The 24,048-nt window shown below is 35.2% G+C and overlaps 2 protein-coding genes across 3 annotated transcripts; both read left to right on the forward strand.

Moving 5' to 3' along the window:
* Nucleotides 1-312: 312 nt before the first annotated feature.
* On the forward strand, nt 313-23,109 carry LOC120175823 (ER membrane protein complex subunit 10-like). 2 transcript variants are annotated; one of them, XM_039182378.1, is made up of 9 exons: nt 313-672; nt 4,254-4,316; nt 4,413-4,508; nt 5,176-5,223; nt 5,865-5,936; nt 7,109-7,167; nt 7,554-7,644; nt 7,736-7,927; nt 23,098-23,109. In XM_039182378.1, exons 1-8 carry the CDS (start codon nt 346-348, stop codon nt 7,892-7,894), a joined length of 915 nt encoding a protein of 304 aa, XP_039038309.1. In that variant the 5' UTR covers nt 313-345; the 3' UTR covers nt 7,895-7,927; nt 23,098-23,109. The 2 variants fall into 2 exon arrangements, with proteins under 2 accessions (XP_039038309.1, XP_039038307.1); XM_039182376.1 differs by lacking the exon at nt 23,098-23,109 and having other exon boundaries at nt 7,736-8,238.
* On the forward strand, nt 14,958-18,096 carry LOC120175837 (pyrophosphate-energized membrane proton pump 3-like). The gene is made up of 8 exons (XM_039182392.1): nt 14,958-15,045; nt 15,135-15,322; nt 15,448-15,885; nt 15,986-16,150; nt 16,447-16,602; nt 16,987-17,098; nt 17,454-17,673; nt 17,989-18,096. Exons 1-8 carry the CDS (start codon nt 14,958-14,960, stop codon nt 18,086-18,088), a joined length of 1,467 nt encoding a protein of 488 aa, XP_039038323.1. The 3' UTR covers nt 18,089-18,096.
* Nucleotides 23,110-24,048: the final 939 nt, after the last annotated feature.

Raw genomic sequence — 24,048 nt, forward strand, 5'->3', positions numbered from 1 at the left:
GAGAAGTTTTACAGTGCAACACTTTTAATATATAACTAAAAAAGATGTTACCGATTTTGTTATTATTTAAATAATAAAATCGATAAAAATTTACCTAAAACATTATTATTTCTACTTAAAACATCAATGTTTTTTAATATTTTCGGTAAAATATCTAATAATAACAAAACTGATAGAAAAATAATAAAATCGATAAAATGTCCAATAATAACAAAACACCGATAATAATTTTTTAATAGTGTATTAAGATTGCTGCACTGATTATTTTCATGCATTTTCTTATTTCCCTCAACTATTAATTAGTGGAGGCAGAGGGCTGAGGAAGCAAAGCAGAGGGCAACAACAATGAAATCGGTCAAAGTCGTAGTACCTTTCCTCCTCACACTCACACTCTCACTCTCACTCTTCTCCTTCTCCTTCCCTTCCTTCGGGTTCCAATCCGATGAGCTCCTCGTTGACGACGAAGAGTTCAGTCTCGAGGGTTCTCCCCAGCATCGCTCCCCTGAACCCGTCCTCACTCGATCTCCGCCTGTAACCAGAAAGAGGCATTCGGATCTTGACTCTTCTGATTCTAAGATCCAGTTCTCTCTTGACCATGCTTTCGGAGATTCCGATTTCTCTCCCGCCGGCACTTTCTCTGCCCGCCTCAAAACTTGGAGCCATGGCGGTCAGGTTTTTCAATCCTTTTATTTTCTTATAGCAATTTTCTCTTTTTGTTCACTGTTTTTTATTCTTCGTATGCATATTAGAATTGGGCTTCGTTTTATTTTTTTTGGTTTACTGAAAGTTAAATCATAACGGAGTAAATATGGACAAATGGCTGTAATAGGAATTCAAACATAAAGTTTCTTTAACTAAAGTAAAATGATTCATAATGTTCCTGAAATAACATTACAATGTTAATTTTTAGTTAGTCAATAATGCTTTTTTAATTTTACGGCCAAGATCAGTTCTTCATATTTTGCTTTAGGGAATTAGAAGACAACAAGCAAATATGGCCATTTTTGTTAACGGAATAGGAAAATGGACTCAACCTGTGAGATAAACGCTGCTATGCTACCTTAGGAATTTTGTATTGACCTAATTTTGTCACTTTACTCAATTTCCTTGAATTTTGACGTTGTAATCAAATTTGGACAAACTTAACAGAATGGTGCATTTTGAACATATCTCTAGTGTTATTTTCTTTATGAACTGGTAATATAAATGAACAAATTTAAGAGAACAATGCGTCAACAACTGTCATGTCCTTTTTTTTCTTCAATGTAAATTTTCATATCATATTTAAGATGTGAAATTTCTGCTTCTCCATAACTTATTTTAATACGGACACAACATATTCCATGGGTTATTCCTTCATTATTTTTTTCCCAAAATTCAACCAAATAAAAGCATGATGGTAAAGTTAATGTAATTGATGTAGTTGGGAAATCTCAACATTTAGCCTTAGCATTTGGCACATTTGGTATGAATCCTTGATAAAAAAAAGGCCCCTGAGATAAGTGAAAATAAGTAGCTAAGTGATTCAACTAGTACTTCGTTTGTTCTAAATCTTAAAAGTGGATATCGGACTGTTGTTGGAAATATGACGAGGATTGGAGAGGAGCAGACTGAAGCTTAAGGTCTTTACTTTTTTATTTCTTTTTAGCAGCTTGGCTATGTAAAACCTGCTACTCCCGAAAACCATCAAATTTGAGAAAATTCATTATGTAAATCGTGAGATTAGTATTGCTAATAAGAGGCCTAGGTAAGTGGTGTCATCTGCTGTTGGCGATACCAAACAAGTTTATAATCTGTTGTGGAAATAATAAAATAATTCGTTCATTTCTCCTTTGTCCCTCCATTTTCAGTAACAAGTTATGCAAATGATAGTTGACTGAAAGTTTGAATGACTCAAGTGCCTATAACCTTGAAGGGACTCATTTTTCATTTTTCTTTTTTGATAGGAATTGAAGGCCTCGTTAAAAACCCCCTTCTTGATTAAAGGAGTTTATAGAGAAACTCCTTAATCAGCGGAAGGAGGAAAATAGTGCCTTAAGATTTCATTAATTATAAGAAATTACAAGATGCATCCAGAGAGCCACCCCCAACATAAACAGAACACCAAAAACAGTCGAAAACAACCCTAAACAACACCAATAACTCAGCCTAAACCAACTTAGCTATAACAACAACCTCTAATATGACTGACTAGATTTAAAGCCTGAACTTGGCCCGAAAGACACCACAAAACAACTATAATAGAAGCCAAATAAAACAACTGACTCAATCCATAAAAGCCAAAATCAAACACAAAAGCCATGAGCTTCCACATGATAAGAGTGCAGAGAAGCAAGCTTCGAAAACACTCTATCCTCCTTTCTGCCACTTATTGCTCGCCTTGACGGCGGAGTCCATCAGAACCTCCAACTCCAAAATCAATGATCATATGCGAGTCACCTTCCAAAACTTCCACTACTGTAATTTTCCGAAATCAGAACCACTACTGAGCCTTTAGACTCTATACCCAATTCTCTCTCGATCTCTAAGGATTTTGTCGCTTCCTTCTTTTGCCTTTGCCCCAATGCTGGAAAGTCAGAATCATAGAGGGATCTGCCTTCAATATCAAACAATTCTTCCTCGCGTTGCACCTTCTTCTAATTATACATGCTTCGGCAGTAACTAGTCTTCCTTTGGGGAGCCGAATATTCCTCTTAAAATGTTTGGATAGAGCTAAATTTATTGTATTTCCCCTCCTTAGCTCTCTTATTCTGCCTGGAATTGTGCGAGAATAAATCATCCCTTAATTTTCGTGCACCACCTTTGATGGGCAAATCAATTAAATAATCCTTCATTCCCTCATTAGCACGTGCAGTCTTACAACAATTCCTGTTGTCATCTTCTGCCTCTCTCTCCACATGATCCAGCACTATCTCGTGTTCCACCACTTCCTTGATTTTCGTTTGAACCTTCCCCTGACTAGCAACAATATTCCTCAGACCCATAGTTATTTCCTCCCCTATGTTCCTTTCCTCCTCGTCCTCACCCGACAAGTTGCTGCCTCTAGTTCTGTTCCCCATACAACATAATAAACTGTCTTCTTCCTCAGAACACCTCTCGGAATTCTTCTCCTCCGATGAGTCCACGCTTCTACCTGCTTCCTCAGCACATACCTCCATTTCGGGAGACTTTACTGGCGAGACGCCAACGTACTCCCCCACCATGGTTAACGGAGAGGCAACTGCCTTCTCCATCGAAGACGAGTTTAACCAGACAGATTCTGGACTGAAACAAGATTCAAACTCAGAAACATATACTGTAAAGATCCAATCCCCGACTTTCAAAACAACGGTTTCTTCCACTCGAGCTTGGCAGTTCGTAATAATTTGAGTCAAAGCCCTATCAAACGAGCGGGGATTTAAGGTTCCTTCCTCAATGGAGATAAGTTTTCCCCACTTGTCTGCAATATTTCTGAAGGTGGAATGACTCCACACAAACGGTGGGATCCCTTTGCACGATAGACATACCCGACGGCTGCTGTACTGAAAATTTTCCGACCACACTTCCACTTTGTCAAAATATTTTTCCAACGCCCCAAACTTATTATTTAGAGTATAATCCCTACTCTCTTCATCTTCAAATATGATTAAAATAGCTAAACCGCTTAACCTCATAATTTTCGGACCTAATATGCCTTCCTTGTGCATAATAGCAACCAACTCTTTCATTTTAATAAAATTTCTGCACCAACCTACCAAGCTATCTCTGAAAGATAATAGCTTATCCTCGTCAACAACACCGACAATGGGAGCCTCAGAATGACTATCATCCTCCACTTTACTCTTTGCCTCGGCTGCATATTGACCAGAAAACTTCTTTCTCTAGAAAGCTTCACGAGGTTGAAATCTCGCCATGAAAACTCTAACTTTATTACCTTGAATCCTAGATCTATCAGCACAGATGATAGCCTTCCTCGCATCCTCCAATATGGTGAAGCGAACAAAACCAAACCTACTTCCTCCCTTGCTTCTTTTGTTGGGGATGAAAGAATCAACAACCTCGCCATATTTATCGAATATTAGTCAAAGACCTTGATGATGAAGAAACTCTGGAATATTGAAGATGATCACCGTAACGCAATTTTTCCCAACAAATCTTTTCACCTCACTCGCCATCTTTTTCTACTCTCTCGCTCATACTTAAGTGACTCATTTTTTCTATTTTCGTTTGGAAGTGCTCTAGTAGATTTTAATTAGACTAGTTTTTATTGGCAGACTCTTACAAAGCTACGATTTTCAAGGAACAGTTTCAGTAATGAGGATAAGGAGAAGTTCAAAGTAATCATACCTTATCTAACTTCTAATTTACTTGCTCTGTTTTTAAGTGAGTGACCATTTTATGATGCTTTGGGTTTTAATTATATGTTCTTACAGAATCTGCTCAAAAGTGACGACTTCTATAGGATAAGACTCCCGTCTAATGTTTTGAGTCCACCTGGGAGGGATTTTGTTATTTCATCAGTGAAAGCCGTAAGTTACATCTCTTTGATTTAGCTTGCTTATTTGGATATCTAATATTGTTGTTTAATGTGTTTTGTATTGGGATTATTGGTGTGTTTTGTGTGTGTGTGTTGTTGTTGTGTTGTGGGGGTATAAAATCATCTAGAAGAAACTTCCAAGGCTTAACTGCTCTGCATAGATATGCAGTTATTTGTTTATACAGATAGAGTTTGACTTCTTCTCTTACGCTGAAAGCTCTAATAGGCTGTGATTGTCAATTGAATTAAGCTTTTTGAATCAATAGCTGTTAAATCTGACCACCTTTTTTTAAAATGCTTCTGTAAACTATGATATCAGAATTAACTCGCATAGGATAGTTATAAAACATGTTTCTTTTTTCTCCATTGTTCTTCCTATTGTCTTCTTTAAATCTATTTTTGTTGCACTTTATTTGCCTGAAAAGTACACAACAATTTGTGAAGTATGCTGATAAAAAATGAATTTGGAATTTTGTTCACTTTGGAGCTTAATTGTCATATTGAGGAGGAAAACCTAGAATCAACAGTTGATACTGTAGTTTGGAGCTTTAATTGTCAAATGGAAATAAAGAGCCCCCCCCCCCCGAGAGTAGGGGGCACTTTTATCATATTCAATTATTCGCCAGTTTATATAGGTCTCACTATTTGTTTAACTGCAGCGATGTCTTCCGAGAGAAGGTTTGGATGAGCATTTTGTAATACACATGGTAATACACTATTCTCATCGCTCTCCCCTTTGAATGTCTGCATGCATCCAGCGTTCGTGTGTGATGTATTCAATGAGTAACAAAAAGTAACAACCTTTTGTAGTTCTTTCAAAAAGTAACAATTTATTGACATATAGTTTGGTTTTTGTCTCAACTACCTTGCAGAGTTTGGTGCATATATATTCCTACGGGGCATACTAGTTTGTGTGCCATATTTACTTTCTATGTAAATAGTATCTGATAACATATGATTGAAACAGAATTTATGGTAAACATGCAGTCAGCTTTAGAAGTGAACTTCTGATATGAGAAATTTCCCTTTGGACCCTTCATTGTGCTCTATTTTCATGGCTTTTACTGCTGCTACGTGCATATTACCTATACAAGACCTAAACAAAATTTATAGGCAGCATAAAGTAAATTTTATGAGAACATTTAAACCATGACAACCTGGTGTCTCCTTTTATTTGAACTTTAATTATATGGTTATACTCGTGCACATTCATCGATCATATTTTCTACTTGGAATGTTTGGACGATATGTAAATTACTAGTTCTGGAATGAATTTCTTGATTAATGTGGATCTAACTGTGCATCCATTGTTAATATTTTCCTTTCTTTTTAATTATTTTGTATGCAGGAGGGTGTAAATGTTTTGGCTGTCAATTACGGCTCTCCTGGGTCTTGCCCTTATCCTCGGAATTTGAAATTTGTAAGTCAGGGTAAAGTTCTTAGTTTTGCATATCATCCCGTGATAGAGCATAGTGTAGAAGCTATAGCCTCTTCCCTATAATTGTTTGGGGAATGCTAGTGGCACTTGCATCAATGAATGCTTTTCAAGACTTACAAAGCTTAAAAAGGAGAAGAATGAAACTAAAGCTAAAAAAGCTAGGATTAAACCACCATCCTTCAAATGCTCTTTTTTTTGCAATTATCACTCTTCATTTGCTACGTTCAAGAAAATTTCAAGCTTTACCCAAAAAAAAAAAAACATAAAAATGGTTTATCCCTGTTTCTCTCAATTTTAACAATTGGTGAAAACCCTTAATCAGGTTATAACTTATGTTACGTGGACTTAGACGTGAGTGTCAGATGAGTATGTATGCATCTGTGTATAATTATATATTCCTAAGTTTGCCCATATACTTGGAGAAATTTTGAAGGTCTTATCTGCACATCAAAGGAAAGTGTTGGAAAGGGGTACCTTGATAAAAGTAAATTGTCAAAGCAACATAAGTAATAACTATATATATATATATTTAAAAAAACCTTTTTGTGTGATTGGTTCTCTTTGATTTTATGTTAATTTACATAGGAAACATTGTTATTTTCCTTCATTTTCTTCAAACAAAGCAGGAATCTTTATTTTACTTGGAAATTATTTTTACATTGCTAAACAAAAGAGTTGGGGGGGGGGGGGGACAGAGAGATTACTGATGATAATACTGAAAGAAAAATTGATGATATTAACTATTAAGGAAGAAAAATGAATGCTTAAAAGGATGTACGAAGTCAACAGCATCTAGCTAACTAATTGAGTTGATTTTATGAAGTCTAACTTGGATATAGATGGCTCTGTATTAGTTGCTATTTGAGATGACTTGTTTCTGTCATCAATATATTCCAATTTATCAAGGAGAGGTTTACATTGACACCTGTATGTATGCTGATCAACCATCTAGACTTGCAACTTGATTTGAACTGTAACTTCAGCATGTAGGCTATAGTTTCGTAGACTTGCATCGAAGTTGTAGTGAAAGGTCAATGTGAACATATTGATAAAAAGTAACCTCGTAGAAGATAAAAGGAGATTATTTGTCTTAGCAAATTTTGATTGGGTAATAATCCCCCTTTATTTTGCATTTTATAATCTTTATATTTCAGCCTGCAAAGTGGTCCTTCAATTCACATACAGTTTTAAAGAACAGTGAGCAGGCACCAAGGTATGCTGCACAACTTTTCTTATAAAACAGAATTATTATTCCTTGAAAACAGGATATTTTATTTGCATCTCTCCATCTTGTCGGTTTTCTGCAGTGTTAAGACTTGGACTCCAAGTGAAATAATTAATCTATTTATGTGTCCTTAACATCAATTTGTTGTTTGATACCATCAAAATTACTTGTTACTTCAAGTGTATTTTGAGGGAGAAAATATTACATTACAAAGTTATCTTCCATCTTCACTTTTGGAATGCATGGTGTAAAATTTTGCCAGAATATATTTGAATGTTCAAGTAGTTATTTTGGAAAGTTACAGCTTTTTTGTTATTTATGGTGTATCAATTTAACTTGCCATGGCATTAACCATGTTTTAATCTATCACGTAGGGCTCCTGTATTTACTGAAGAAATTCTTGGTGGGGAGAATGCAGAAAGTGAAGTTGTGCAGCCACCTGAAAGGTCTTTTTGGGCTAAATATGTGAGTAGTCAAATTGACATAATCTAATTGTTTAGTTAGCCTTCACTTCAAAATTTATCCGTGTGATATGATAGAATTTTATGCATATCAGTGGATGTATTTGATTCCTCTGGGACTCATCATCATGAATGCCGTAACGCAAGCAATGAATATGCCCGAGGAACAAGCTAGCGGCCAGGCACCTGCTCAAGGACAGCCATCAGCTGGAGCAGTCCAGCGTGGGCCGAGTTCTGCTGCACGTAGAAGATGATTGGTTAGGTTGCTGCTATTTGTACCCTTTCCGGTATAAAGGGAATGAAGTTGAGATTGATCTCTTCTAAGGTTCAACTGCGTGAATTGAAGATAATTGTGAATGTTTTATACTTAACCGAAGCCATTTAAGAGGAAATTAGTGGCTGCTCTTTTTTTGGTTACCCTCACCAAGAAGAAAGACAGTTGAATCATTTTGGATGTTTTAGCTCTGCAATTTTTCTTTCTGGGTGTTTGGCAGGTCAGAAAAACCATGGCGTAATAGTTTCTAGGGCTTTTGTATTATTAGCATTAGCACATAATTTGGGGTTCTGTTTTGAACAATGGGATGGACCAAAACTTATATATTCTCTCAGTTTGATTTTAACTCAAAATAATTAAATTGATAAAATTATTTCATTAAGATAAAAATGATAAAATGTATAATAAAATTAAAGTAATATAATGCTTTTAGGAGAAGAATAGATAAATTTTTTAAATGTGAAAGGTTAGATTTATCAAATTATTTCATTAAGATCAAAATGATAGAATGCATAGTTATTATTTACTAGGTCACACAACTATTCTGTCTAATATTTAATAGCAAATGATCTGAATTTTTTTAATTGAGTGACTAAATTATAATGTTTAGAAAAAATGTGACCTATTTGTTATCAAATATATGTTTAAATACCTTCAAATGTATTTTACCCTTTAAAAAATATCATTCAGGGTCAAAACAGAAATTTGGTTACAGTTCAGGTCAATTTACCTATTAATCTGAAAAAATTTACAACGAAAAAGAAAAAACATAAATTTCTAATCTTTCTGGGTGAAAAATAAAGAGAAAATAACTTGAGTGACCCATAATACCTTATAATATATGATTTTAACTAAATTTTTTTGGATTTACAAAAATAACCAACGAATTCGCAACTCAATTTCGAATTCGCAACACGAAAGCTAATTTTGCAACACAGTTTCCAAATTCACAACTCGAATTAGGAATTCGCAACACAGAAGTCGAATTCGCAACTCGAATTTGACAATTTCGCAAAACGAATTTTTTTTTCGCAAACCGAATTTCGTTTTCGTAACAAGATTTTCTAATTCGCAACGCGAGTTTCAATTTCGCAACACGGATTTCGTTTTCGCAACTCGATTTTCGAATTTGCAACACGAATTTAAATTTCTCAACCCAGCCTTTAATTTCACAACACAAATGTTTTGGGTATATAAACTACCCTAAATCGCAACTCATAACCTAAACCCCTAAATCGTAACTCAGCCCATCTCCATCTCTCACTCTCTCCGGCGACATCCGTCCCCATCTCTGGCGACCCCCCTCCATCTCCATCTGTCACAGCCACCCTCGGCCCTCTTGGAAATCTCAACCTCCACCAGTCGTAACCACCACCAACCACCCTTTCCACGACCGCAAACACAACCACACACCCTCCACAACCATTCACGGCCACAAATGAAAAATCAACCACCGATAGTTAGTTTTCTTAATTTTTATTTTGAAAATTTTGTATTATAATTAGTATATAAAATCAACCACCATGGATATTAGCATTTTCTTGGACATCTCGTATGGTTAGAGCATTTTCTTGGATATCTCTTATACATTGTGAATTTGTAGTATATAATTTATTATATAATTCGTATAATTGCTAATAAGTTTGTAAATTAGTTGTATTAATTTTGTATAATTTGTAGTGTATATATATTATGATTTGGGGTTATTATTGTGTATAATTTGTAGTTTTTGGGAGAATTAGTATGAATGAGTTGTGATGGTTAATAAGTATAACTTTTACGTGTATTTGTTGTATACATACATGAATGAGTTGTTTAGGTATATTATGGTATGTAAGTGGGGTTATTATTGTGTATAATTTGTAGGTTTTGGTATATTATTAGTATAATATATCTAACTTAGTATTTTTATTGTTTTTGTTAGAAATTGTTTTCGGCTGCAATTCGAAACTCAAATTCGCAGCACGAAAATCGCAACTCGAAAATGATAACATATGGAAAAGTTTCAAGAAACTCTACCCATTTGGCATGCCTTTTGTTGAGTTTATGTTGCCCCCGAATATGTTTCAACGCCTCATGATCGGTGTGAATGATGAACTCCTTAGGCCAAAGGTAGTGTTGCCATGTTTCCATTGCCCTCACAAGAGCATATATCTCTTTGTCGTAGGTAGGATAATTAAGCATAGCTCCACTTAATTGCTCACTAAAATAGGCTATAGGACGTCCACCTTGGGACAAGACTGCTCCAATTCCTACACCTGATGCATCACATTCAATTTCAAAAGTTAAATTAAAATCAGGTAGAGCAAGTAAAGGGGCATGTATTAAACAATATTTAATTCTATTAACGGACTTCTCTTGATCTTCCCCCCAAAAGAATTTAGAATTCTTCTTAATAACACTTGTTAGTGGGGTGACTATGGTACTGAAGTTTGGGATGAATCTCCGATAAAAACTTGCAAGTCCATGGAAGCTTCTAACTTGAGAAATGCTTGTAGGTCGTGGCCACTCTTCAATGGCTTTAACCTTCTCTTTGTCAACCTCTAAACCTTTAGAACTCACAACAAAACCTAGGAAAACAACCCTGTCAGCACAAAATGTACATTTTTGTAAATTAGCAAACAATTTTTCCTTCCTCAAAACAAGTAAAACTGACCTCAAATGTTGAATATGTTCTTCCATGGTTTTACTATATATTAGAATGTCGTCAAAATAAACCACACAAAACTTGCCCAAGAATGGCCTAAGAACATGGTTCATTAACCTCATAAATGTGCTTGGTGCATTAGTTAAGCCAAAAGGCATAACCAACCACTCATAAAGACCTTGCTTCATTTTGAATGTTGTTTTCCACTCATCACCTTCTCGCATTCGTATTTGGTGGTAACCACTCTTAAGATCAATATTGGAAAAGAGGTTAGAACCGCTAAGCTCATCTAATATGTCATCTAAGTGAGGAATAGGGTGACAATACTTTACCGTAATTTTGTTTACCGCTCAACAATCCACACACATGCGCCAAGTTCCATCATTCTTTGGCACAAGTAGAACCGGCACGGCACAAGGGCTAAGGCTTTCCCTCACGTAGCCTTTTGTCATCAACTCAGATACTTGCCTTTGCAATTCCTTAGTTTCTTCGGGGTTGCTTCGGTATGCTGGTCGGTTTGGAATGACGGCACCAAGAACAAAGTTTATTTGATGTTCTATGCCACGAATAGGTGGCAACCCAATTGGTATTTCTTCTGGAAATAGGTCATTAAACTCCTGTAATAAAGACACAACAAAAACAGGCAAATTTTGATCAAGGTAGTTAGTGTTCAAAAAATTTTCCTTGTACATGAGCACAAGTGCTTCCTTTGCCGTCATTAAACACTTTTTCAACTCTCTCTCTTTAGAAAGAATGATAATTTTCCTTCCCTCATTTTGATCACACTCTTTTGCTTTTACCTCCATTTTGGTCTCTCTCTCTCTTTGGCTTTTTCAAATTTTCCTCTCAATTGAATTTGGTCTTCATGTATTTGCTTTGGTGAAAGTGGAGCTAAAGTGATATTCATTGCCTCATGGGTGACTGTATACCGGTTGGTATAATCGTCATGGATCACTCGCCTATCAAATTGCCAAGGCCTTCCAAGTAGTAAATGGCTTGCGTGCATTGGTACGACATCACATAACACCTCATCTTTGTACTTCCCTATGGAGAAAGCAATTCGAACTTGCTTGGTCACCTTGAGTTCTTCTCCATCGTTGAGCCATTGCAGTTTATAAGGTTGTTGATGCTTTGTTGTTGCCAAGCCAAGTGTATCTACCATTAAGGTACTAGCAACATTAGTGCAACTACCTCTATCAATAATAACAAAGCATATCTTTCCTCCAACGTGGCAGCGAGTATGGAAGATATTTTCACGTTGTTCATCTCCTCCATTGGATTGCACGTTTAGGCTCCTTTTGACAACAAGGACCTCTCCTTCCACGGCATGCTCTAATTCTTCCATATCAATGGTAGCATCTTCATTCTCATCCTCTTCTTATTTCGATTCAACTTCTTCATCATCTCGAAGAAGCATGGTGTTGCGATTTGGACATTGGCTTACAATGTGTCCACACCCCAAACACTTAAAACATTGTATGTCACGAGAACGATTTGGAGTGGCGACAGTCTTACCCTTGCTGGTTTTGGCAATGGGCTTACTTCCTTTGGGCGATCCTCCTCTTTCGTGGGATGACAATGGAGGAGTCTTCTTGTATGAACTTTGCCCTCATTTTGAAGTTGCACTCCCATATGATCATGTGACACCCTTCCTTTTGAGTTGTTTTTCCACCTTTATGGCCATATGCACCATGTCTTCCATCTCCAAATAATGTTGCAACTCAACCATGTTTGCAATGTCTGGATTAAGTCCCGCTAGGAATCTTGCCATTGTGGCTTCTCGATCCTCATCAATGTTGGCTCGAATCATGGCCACCTCCATCTATTTGTGATAATCTTCAACACTTCGGTTACCTTGTGAAAGGTTTTGAAGACGGTTGAATAACTCCTGATGGTAGTGGGTTGGAATGAATCGCCTTCGCATCATTGCTTTCATTTCATCTCATGTAGTAATAGGATGTTCTCCATTGCGTCTCTTACTTGATGTCAATTGATCCCACCATATTAGTGCATAATCCATAAACTCAAGGGCAGTGAGTTTTACCTTCTTGAGTTCGGAATAATCATGGCACCCGAAGATGTGCTCTACCTTCTTTTCCCATGCTAGGTAAGCCTCGGGATCCGTCTTGCCTTGGAATGGTGGAATGAAAATCTTGATATTAACAAGATTATCATTCATTAATGGACGAAACCTTTGGGGCCTTATACCTCGATTTCCCATTCTTTGTTGTGATGCACGATCTTCTTCTGGTCTTTCCACTTCTTCATTTCCTCCTTGATTGACATCTTCTTACTCTCGAAGTCCTTGAGTACGCTCTTCTTCAATACGGTCAATACGTTCATGGAGAGGTTCCAACTATTCCCTCAAAATTGTAGTCAATTCACGCACCATGGCTTGCATTTGTAGGTTTGGTTCAACGGTACCTGTAACTTTAGAATTGTCTCCCGAATGATGAGACATAATTAGTAATAAAAAAAATAACCTCACACAACAAAAAACCTCACCAAACACTCCAAGAAAAGTCACTCCCACTCGTGTTTCACTCAGGATGGATTTTACCCTTAATGATCACTCTTGCCTTTTACCACGCGTGCATTGATTTCAAGTCCTTTTGGGAACTTCCTCAAGGCTTACAAGGTCTAGTGGACTTCGGCTGAAACAATTATGGTTTGGTAGTAATGATAGTGAAAGGAAATTGGCTACAAGGAAAAGAGATGGTAAGTAAAGGTAAAAATTGAATAATTGAATATAAAGATGAAGTAAATATTTTTTTAAAGATGAAAAGAATTACTCCCTCCCTCTTTAATTTTTTTTTCTTTTTTTTCTTTTTTTTTCTTTTTTTTACTAACCCGGAAGAGAGAAAAACGATACGCTTACTGAATCGACTAGCTCTGATGCCAAATGATATGATCTCGATTATTTGTTTCGAGTCATATATGAGAATTCCCGATCGTGATTCTAGTAAGAAACCCCATAATGATAGCTTGAACTCTGAAATTGTATAAATATAAACATAAGAAGGAAAATGATATGAAATAATAATTGAAATGATGGAATGAAAAGAATGAGGAAGTTGTTTGAAGGTGATGGAAGAGTGATGGTTGTTGTGGTTTAATGATAATGAAAATAGATGGTGAAGTATGAATGGTGTTGTTGTGGCAATGTTGTTGTCGTGGTAAGTGTTGTAAGGTTAAAGCGGATTGTGACCCGTTAGCTATTTGGAGCTAAGAACCAACAATATAAAAGATGGAATCGAAATGGTAGGGTATGGAACGTGACCCACTAGCTATAGATGAGCTAGGAACCAACGCTATAACAAAAAAAATGGATGAAGACTACAAGACTATCTTGAAGCCGATAAAGTTCTACAAGAGAACAAGAATGAAAGCAACCTCTCAAAGATGTTTTATATATTCAAAAAATGTCTCTACAAATGATCCCAGAGGTGCTTATTTATAGTATTTCTAAGAAGCATATGAAAAGACTCAAAAGATGAAAATATTCTCATCAATTTAGCAATAAAATACACTTGAATGCTTTGTCTTCTTATCTTCAAAGTTGGATGAATATTCTAGATCATTTTGGGATGAATCTAGACAATTTGAAGCTGAATTTTTCCTTAATTTCGTCCAAGGGGAGGAAGACTCTTGCTATTCCATGCTGAAAATTATCTTGATAAGTGAATTAAATCACCCTTCATTGCATGCTCCCTTGAAGAATATGAACAGCCCTTGAACTTAGATGATAATAATCAGATTTGAATGCCTTTAATAGGTGAATTAAGAGTCCTTCAATGGCTTGTCACTTGGCTGAAGTTGAAAAGACTCTCCCTTGTCTCAAACTCATCCAAATCATCCATGCATAAAATTCCCGTAACAATTCCAGCCTGCACTGTCTTCAATAAATCGATCATATCTCAAGTTCCCGATATCGAATTAAGGTGATTCAAAAGGCGTTGGAAAGCTAAGAGATAGAGGAGTAATGTCAAATTGATTTCTAGAACCAAACACATCTTTATCGCATCCAGAATTGGAAGACATTCTGACTAACATTCTTGCATATGATGAAACCATTCAACTTCTCTCATGCACTTAGACACAAAGGTGAACTTTATTCAATATTTAATTGAAAACATGCATGAAACAATTAAGATTTAATCTAATAAATCAACTAATTTGATGAATGAACTAGATGATTTAAATGCAATACATGCTTGAATGAACAACACACTTATTAAATGCAATGAATGTTATGCAAACTTTAAATTCTCATACAAATTTATGCATAAGAAAAGTAAAGTGTTCCTCCCTTATTATTCCTTCTTCATCACGTTCCAAACATGATGTGAACATACTCTCCATGGCTACTTGAAACTCCTAAGCCCTTGCTCGTGTGATGGGACCACTTGGGTACTTATCCGGGTCTTTGCTATTGGCGATCATATCAAGATGGCTTGAAAAAAACATTTCCCGTTCAGTTGCTAGTTCGGTTGTTTCAGTTTACTTTTGGCATTGACATATTCATTATGTTGAGTGTTATTTTGGGGTTGCCTCATCTTCGATATTAATGCAGACCCATCTGCTTTCATCCTGTTTCCTCTTCTTGTGCACTCATTTGACCTGGTGGTATCGTCAATTGGAATTCTTTCAATTAGGGTTACACGGGACTCCAGTGTAAAAGTTCCACTAGAGGATCCAATGGCAATCCTTCAGAAAGGATACTCTGTTACTATAGTTTTGGCTGTTCTGATATTTGCTGGGGTAATATGTCATCTGCAATAATTTTTCTGTTTTCTCTTGTCAAATATTGAAATCTTTCCATTTGTATTGCTCGTTTTTGGTTGAAAGCTCATTCGGGACTTTTTCCTTTTCTGAAATTATTGCAGTCTACTCGGTGGTTGCTTTTTACTGAACAAGCACCTTCGGCATGGTTGAACTTTTTCTTATGTGGGTTAGTTGGTATTATTACAGCATATGTTTTTGTCTGGATAACCAAGTATTACACTGACTACAAGCATGAGCCTGTACGCACATTAGTTCTTTCTAGCTCTACGGGACACGGGACTAACATTATTGCCGGAGTCAGTTTGGGCCTGGAATCGACAGCACTTCCTGTTCTTGTGATAAGTGTAGCTATTATTTCTGCTTTTTGGCTGGGTCACACCTCAGGGCTTGTGGATGAAACAGGAAGTCCAACTGGTGGGTTGTTTGGAGCAGCTGTAGCAACAATGGGAATGCTTAGTACCGCAGCATATATTCTAACCATGGATATGTTTGGTCTGATAGCTGATAATGCTGGTGGAATTGTGGAAATGAGTCAGCAGGTAGTATATGGTTGATTCTCTAGATTCTACTGTTACCAACCTGTATATTGCAGTTTCTTCTTTTTGGATTGTTTGCATTAGCCGTTGATGCCTTGTACAGCCAGAGAGTGTGCGAGCGATCACTGATGTTCTTGATGCTGTTGGGAACACCACAAAAGCTACAACCAAGGGTTTTGCCATTGGATCTGCAGCACTTGCTTCTTTTCTTCTGTTTAGTGCATATATGGACGAGGTTTCATCTTTTGCACGTGAATCTTTTAAACAGGTATGGTCTGTGTTTCTTCTTCAACGAAGGCAGTATATGGTTTACCACTCGTTTTCTACTTATGTTCGTTCCACTTCTGAATAAAATAAAAACGCAATGGTCGAATAATTTATTAAAAGAAAAATGCATGGTTTTACTTTTAAGAACAATAATTGTGTTCGAATTTGTGTTTTTGAGAAAGAGAAAATAATGGTGAAAAGATGTAAAAAGTGGCAATGAATGGAACCTTAGGTTAGTTACTATGAAAAGTCTAATTTTTTACTTTTCTAACATTTGTAGTTTGAATAAACTTTCAGGTTGATATTGCCATTCCTGAGGTTTTCGTTGGTGGATTGTTGGGCTTCATGCTTATTTTCTTATGTAGTGCATGGACCTGTGCTGCAGTTGGCCGAACTGCTCAGAAGGTTGTTAAGGAAGTAAGAAGGCAATTTATTGACAGGCCTGGTATCATGGTGGGTTTATGATTTCGATTGCCTTTTACAGTGTACTTAACAGCTATTTTTTCTATTATATTTGAATCAAAAGCAACCCAGAGAAATTGTTAAATATTTCTTATCTGGATAAATGAATCATGAGAGAAGTGAAAAGAAGAGGAAAAAGATGCAGCTGCAGTCTTTGTTCCATAGTTCACTTTTGAGTCTCTTTCCAGAAGTATAAAGATGCGAAGGAGATCGATAAAATTTTCTATTATCATTTTTCTGATCATTAAGCTCTGATGCAAACAATTGTGAAGTACTTGAAATTTGCTGTAAAATCATTTTTATTTTTACTATACTTTGTCTCATTTATCTTGCGTGAACATTTATGCTTATTTTTTTCTGTTGAATTTACTGCAGGACTACAAGGAGAAACCAGATTATGGTCGCTGTGTTGCTATTGTGGCATCTGCATCTTTGAGGGAGATGATAAAACCGGGTGCTTTGGCTATAGTATCACCAATTGTAGTTGATACGCCAATTGCTCTTTGCTGTTTTTATTATTTAGTTTTTGCAATATTGGGGTAGCTTTTTTTATTTATCTTGTTAATCCTTCATTTCTTTCTTTCTTTTTGTTTATTTATTAATATTTAATTTCATTCTTATTTTTCCTTATAAGTTTTTCTGTTCTGTTTGTTTCATGTTTTAGATGTGTTGAAATACCGCTGGAATCTCTAGAACCATGTCAAGAATGTAGGAAATTATTTTTTACCAAAAGAAAAGGAGAATTTAGGAGATTAGATGTCCAAAGTGGTTTCTTGGATTTTCTGTTCAGTTTAGTTTATATGTAGGCAATCTAAGCACAATCAATGTGTAACAATTTGCAGGTTTTCTATTCCGAGTTTTGGGACACTATACAGGACAACCTCTCCTCGGAGCAAAAGTTGTGGCTGCTCTTTTGATGTTTGCAACAGTTTCGGGTATTTTAATGGCTCTCTTTCTGAACAAAGCTGGTGGTGCCTGGGATAATTCAAAGAAGTTTATCGAGATCGGAGCTCTCGGTGGTAAAGGCAGCGACGCCCACAAAGCAGCAGTTACTGGAGACACGTAAGTTTGTTTTCCCTTTCCCTTTTCATATATTCTTGTTCTTTTCCTTCATAAATGTAGAGTTATGTTGCTCCGACTCATTTTTCTTGTAGTTTCGATGTTCAACACTCGTGCCTGATAGTATGATGATATGACATCCAAGTATTCTCCAAATATATGGGAATTTTGATCACACTGGCGTCAGGCACATATCCGTATCGGATACTCACGCCCGAGTCTGAGTAACATAGGTCCTAGATGATAGGCCTAGCAGAGATAAGGCAGTCATAATGATAATAAAAGGGTTAGGCATAATTGGAACATGTGGGATTGCAGTGTGGGAGATCCATTCAAAGACACAGCCGGACCTTCACTTCATGTGCTCATAAAAATGATTGCTACCATTACACTTGTAATGGCGCCTGTGTTTCTCTGAAAGACTTATTTTTGCTTATATATATACATATAACAGGGGCATCTATTACCTTTGGGTTAGGGTATTTTTGCACACTACATAACAGATTGATTGATAGATGGGTTTGTTGATGTATATCATGGCCATGTCTGCCTGTCTCGTTAGATATTTTTCAATCTGAATTAATTAGACATTTTAGTGTTTTTGGGTTACAAGTTTGCACTTCCATCTTTCCATCTTCAGGTTTTTAATGCAAATTCTAAACTTCACCTTCAAACAATTCATTTATATACATATTGGTCCTCAAGGTATACCCGTTTGCATCAAAAGAACACATTCGTTAATAGGTGTACTTATTTACAACGGCGGAACCCCAAAAATATTATATATATATACATATACATATACATTCAATTATTAAGTTTGGCCCCTTTAAAAAGGTGTATATCAAGTTATTAAATTTTATTATCCAAAAAAGGTGTATATTACATTAAATTTTGGAAATTATTTAAATATTATTCATTAAAAAGAATTAATATTTATTTATTATTTTATTTTAAATGAATGAAAATTCATTTTTCTTTACATCTGATTTTGAGATAAAAAATAAATTTATATTTTTCTCTGTTTGGTTGTTTATCTTTTACGAGTTTAAGACTTCAATGAAATTGTGAAGTATTCAACTTTTTAATTCCATTTCAGTTGAAGGATGTTTTTTGGTATTTTTCAATTCGATTCATATTTTTTGTTTTTTTACATATATATATATATATATATTATGTCGGATTATGAATTTTCATCTTTAAAAATAAAAATTTAAACAATTTTAGATAATATTATTATTGATGTATTTTGTTTCTTTAAATTTTTATGTTAACAAATGAAATTTAAGGATTTATAAAAAATTATTAGCAAAAAATTTTGATATATAATTTATATTGATAAAGTTATATTAATATTTTAATTAATGTATTCAATTGTTTTTTAAATCATGCTTACCAAGTTTGGGTGAGCCATTATGAGTTTGAGTTACGAGCATAAAGTAATCTCTGCCGTATTAGTTTCGAAACGAAGTAATAAATTTTATTAAAAATAATTGTTCAAATATAATGATGATTTTATTGAAAAAATATTTTAAATAGATATTTATTATTTTAAAATATTTAAAAGTTTTAATTTATCTAAAAATTTTATTAATATTTTCTTCAAAATTAAATAAATACAAAAATTTCAAAGAAAATAATAATCAAATTCATTTGTTACGTCATCATTTTGGGGGAGTGGGAGGGAGGGAGGGCGAGAGAGAGTGGGAGAGAGAGAGAGTGGGAGAGAGAGAGTGGGCAAGAGTGGGAGAGTGTAACGTCCTAATATACTACGATCTGAAGACCGATAGGATAGTACGCTACACATAACCACTGAAGTGATTAACCAAAAAAAAATTCTTTTTTAAAACAATCATAAAGACCAACTTAAACACATCCATCATAAACGTAAAATAAGATAATAGAAATTGAGTTTACAGATGTGGAGTCCCCAAAATACAATCAAACCAATTTAGAAAGTATTTCAAAATACATTTACGACTCAAATACCAAAGGTCCGTATACAATACATGTCCTCTACAATATACTCGAGACGTACTCAAAAGATGTTGCTGGTTTGGAAAGAGAACTGCGTGATAAGCTCATTGACTGCTCCTCCTAAGAATATACGCACGGAAACAGATTTCGAACGTTGAGCTCACAAGCTCAGTGTCACACTAATAACCAAACTATACCATATGCATTTATATACATGCACATGCTAGTAAAAATAAATCTTAGCACACGAAGATGTTAAACTAAGCATACATATAAAGGTTGACATCATGGTGCGGTCGGAGTGTTTTGCTACATCTTAGAGACACGCATACCTCTAGTTTACCTAGGGTGAGATCTAAAATTTCTACATCGGAAACATTCACCCGACCAACCAACTGCATGAGAGTACTTGGAGAATCTATGCTCAATCATCATTTAGGTGCCTTGTGCACTAACTGGGACATGTCCGGACATTCTACGGCACAAATGATCGTATTATAATTAGAATACCTCGAGTGTCCTAGTTGTTTCCTGAACGTCATGCAATGCTAGTTTTATGACTTCCTAATTTATTTATGTTTCTAGATGTAATTATAGTTGTAATAATGTTCTCACTTGGAGTTTTATTAATGGAGCTTGAATGTCCTTGAATTCCCGAACTATTACACTTGAGATAAAAATGATTTCTACCCAATTCAAGACTAGGGTATCATTACTGGCCTTACAGTATCGATAATGATCTCTAGTGTATCGATACTGATCTCTAGTGTATCGATACCCTCACTATAGTATCGATACTTCCTTGAATATCAGTATCAAAATAGGCTATTGGGCTTGTTTTATTTTTCTTGGGTTAACTTGAAACTACTAACTTGATATTCAGGGCATTACAACTTTCCCCTCCTAATAAGAAATTTCTTCCTTAAAATTTACCTGGGTAGAAAAGATATGGATACTAAAGTTGTATATCCTCTTCAGTCTCATAAGTTACTTCATCGACGCCATAATCTGTGCCTATCAAAAGCTTCTTTTAACTAAATCTGAATCAGTCGAACCTTCTCCTCGATTTCCCTGATCAATTTCAGACCTACTATCTTTCCTTCAGTAAGTTCAGTCCAATAAAGTGGAGTCCAATATTTTCATCCATATAAAGCTTCACACGAAGCCATTTGAATTCTAGACTAGTAGCTATTGTTATACTCGAACTCCACTAGTGGTATATGATCTTCCTAATTACCTTTAAGGTCCAATAGTATTTTAGTGTTTTATGCCTTTAAGGCAATTCATATTCATTGCTACCATCTAGGTATATTACAATTAGCCCAACACTTAATTCGGGGATTAGTTCATTGATAACGACTCCCTAGTCGCTCTTGTCACATTTCACATCGATTTGCCCTTGAACCAGAAAGGTAACTTACATATCTTTGATTATAGGAGTTCATGTGGTACTCACTTTTCTCTATCATGCAAGTCAATTCGCTCATTGTCTCACTGCTGACACATCTTTCGGAATGATCCTTCATTCATGATTACCCAATACGTGTTCGATTAAAGTTACACAAAATTATTTCGTCTAGTATGGTTACTTCGATTGTACCCCACTCCTATGAGTGTTTTCTAGGCCCCTTTTGCCATTCATGTTCCTCAAAGACTAAGTTCCACCATTATGAAAAATCTTTAGCTCTTATGATCCTTAACGAGGTCAATTCTAAACATCAAAAAGGGGTAGTATCGATACTCTACTTGTAGTATCGATACCCCGTGGTCAAGTATCGATAATACTATGAGTATCGGTACCAAAATGACTATTGGATTGCAAATATTACCCCTAGTATCGATACTATTACCCTCGATATCGATACTCCCCCTTAAAGTATCGATACTCCCATTATAAAATGCCAAAAAATGATCCAGTTCAACCAATATCGATAATGTTCATCCAGTATCGATAAACTAACAAGAAAACCTAGAAATTAGCTCGAGAAACACTCTAGTTTGGTCCCAATTTAACTTATAAATATCAATGGGATTATTTAGGGTCATTTGGCACTATAAAAACATAAATTTTACAATAAAAACATCATCTAAAACAAGAATCAAGTAAAACCCCTAAATATGCTCAATACCCAAACCCTAAACAATGCATCATGTTTAGAAGTTTCATAACACAACAAAGGATTAGAAATACACTAAAAGTAGTAAGGAATTTTTATAGTATGTTACCTTAACTCTTAGCTACACAAAAACCTCTCTAGCTTACCCAAGAATCAACATTTCCTTGACCTAGCTCCTTGGGGGTTCTTAAACCACTTTTCTACCACTAAAATGCCAACCTAATATTCCAACATGAAAAAAAAGAACACTAGTTGTTAAAAAACAACTAAACCATAAGAAAAATGAATAGCAATCAAGGAATGAAGACTTTGAACCTCAATCTCTTCCAAAACTTCATGAAAGCTCAAGAACACCATTAATGGAGAATGTAAGCTTTTCATGAAGCTCAAGAACTCTACATTAAAGATATTACCTCTAGATTTTTGGATTAAAGAAGAAGATGGAGAAGGTTAGAGTTATTCTCTTGTTCTTGCTTGGGTAGAAAGAAAAAGAAAGAATAAGATAATATGAAGAAATAAAAAAGAACATTTTTGCTCTAGCAAAAGGCCCATGTCTATAAGAAGAACTAATCCCCAAAAATCAGCCATGTTTTTCCCAAATGGGTAAATCGCACTCTAGTTCCTCATATATTCTTTCCAAGCATAAAAATCCTCTTTTTATCTCTAATAAAGCAAATTTCTTGCTCGATTAAACCCAATTTTAAACAAATGGACCTCTATTCTATAATAAATCTATTAAATAAATTATTGGGTCGACGTGAAACTACTAGACTAGTATTTGGGGCGAACTCTCTCTCCTAAAAGAAAATTTCAACCTCAAAATTTCCTTAATGGAAACGCTAGAATAGACTTCCCGGCCTGTATAACTTTTGTGACTCTTCAAGTCTTTTAAAAGGCTTTTACTAAATGCATCCTATCACATTCGAAGCTCACCATTAAGAATCACCACACCTCTTAAGAATTAAAAGATAGTCAACCAAAATGAACTCATTAATTCCTAGTCGATTAACTTTTAGCACAAACCCTACTCTCGACGTATAATTGACTAATTGACTTTTCCAACAAGATTTCTAAAATAAAATGAGAAATCTTTCTAGGAATATGTGCTTAAGAGAAATATTTTTGAATACTTAACAGATCACCAAAGAAATATGATTATAGAGTTAGCTAACATGAATGGCTTTTTATCTTACGCTACGGAAATACGAACTCTTGAGAGATTCAAATATACTAGTCATAATTTATCGAATTGAGACAAACAAGGTCTCTAATCTATAAACATTCTTCTAATACGTTTCATGATACTATGGCTTTAATAAAAACATCACAGAAGAAGTGAAGATGACACAACTAAATGTAATGTAAACACAAGTTGAACGAAATTTCAACAACAAGGTAGACACCAACACAATCGAGGGGTCTTACCAGGCTCGTATTCCCATAGCTTGACATGAAATAGACACTAATTTTACAATTTTTTATGAAACTAAAAAACATTTGTCAAAACTTTTTAGAATTTACAGTTGATTGAATTATTGGAACATAACATATTATCTTAGACTTCAACAAAAAGAATTTAACGAAGTGTTCAAAGCATTTAAGTAATTTGCAAACCACCGAATATAAATTTTGAATTCACAATAATAAGTTTTCAGAATCCAGATTATCATCAGTTCGATCGAAACGATTCATCTTTCGAAGTTTACACGAGTTACCACATTATAAACTCTTACGAGAATATGATATATACGTGGAGGTCTAGCTTGACCATCAAACTCCATCGAAAATTGATCAAGATATATATATATATCTCGAATTTGAGTTAGTCTAACAAGAAATGGGAGAATCTATAGGGCATAATTTACCGTGTTCAGTTTCAAAAGTCTAAATTTTTAAATATTTGAGCCAACATAATCTCAAACTAAATAAGTCCCTTGACAATCAACCTACAAATTACCACAATAATGACTCTTATTAGGGATTAATGTAATTATCTTAAAATTAATGCAACCATTTGCCTCATAGAACATTTGATACATGAATATTAATAAGAACATCAAAGTATTCATTTAACGAGTTTGGGAAGACATATGCTTATTAAGGCAAGAAAGATCTATCAGATTTATATACCAACTTCATATAAAAGACCACGTGTAGAAAATCTTCAAAACTGAGGAGACTTACACTTATTGGGTTAACAAAATGATCTATTCGTGGATTCTATATTTAGATTAAACACATAAGAACGACATTGAGGAAATTGACCATCAGAATGACAAGATCA

This window comes from Hibiscus syriacus, unplaced genomic scaffold (genome assembly GCF_006381635.1).
Source record: "Hibiscus syriacus cultivar Baekdansim isolate YM2019G1 unplaced genomic scaffold, ASM638163v2 tig00112216_pilon, whole genome shotgun sequence".
NCBI classification, from domain to species: domain Eukaryota; kingdom Viridiplantae; phylum Streptophyta; class Magnoliopsida; order Malvales; family Malvaceae; genus Hibiscus; species Hibiscus syriacus.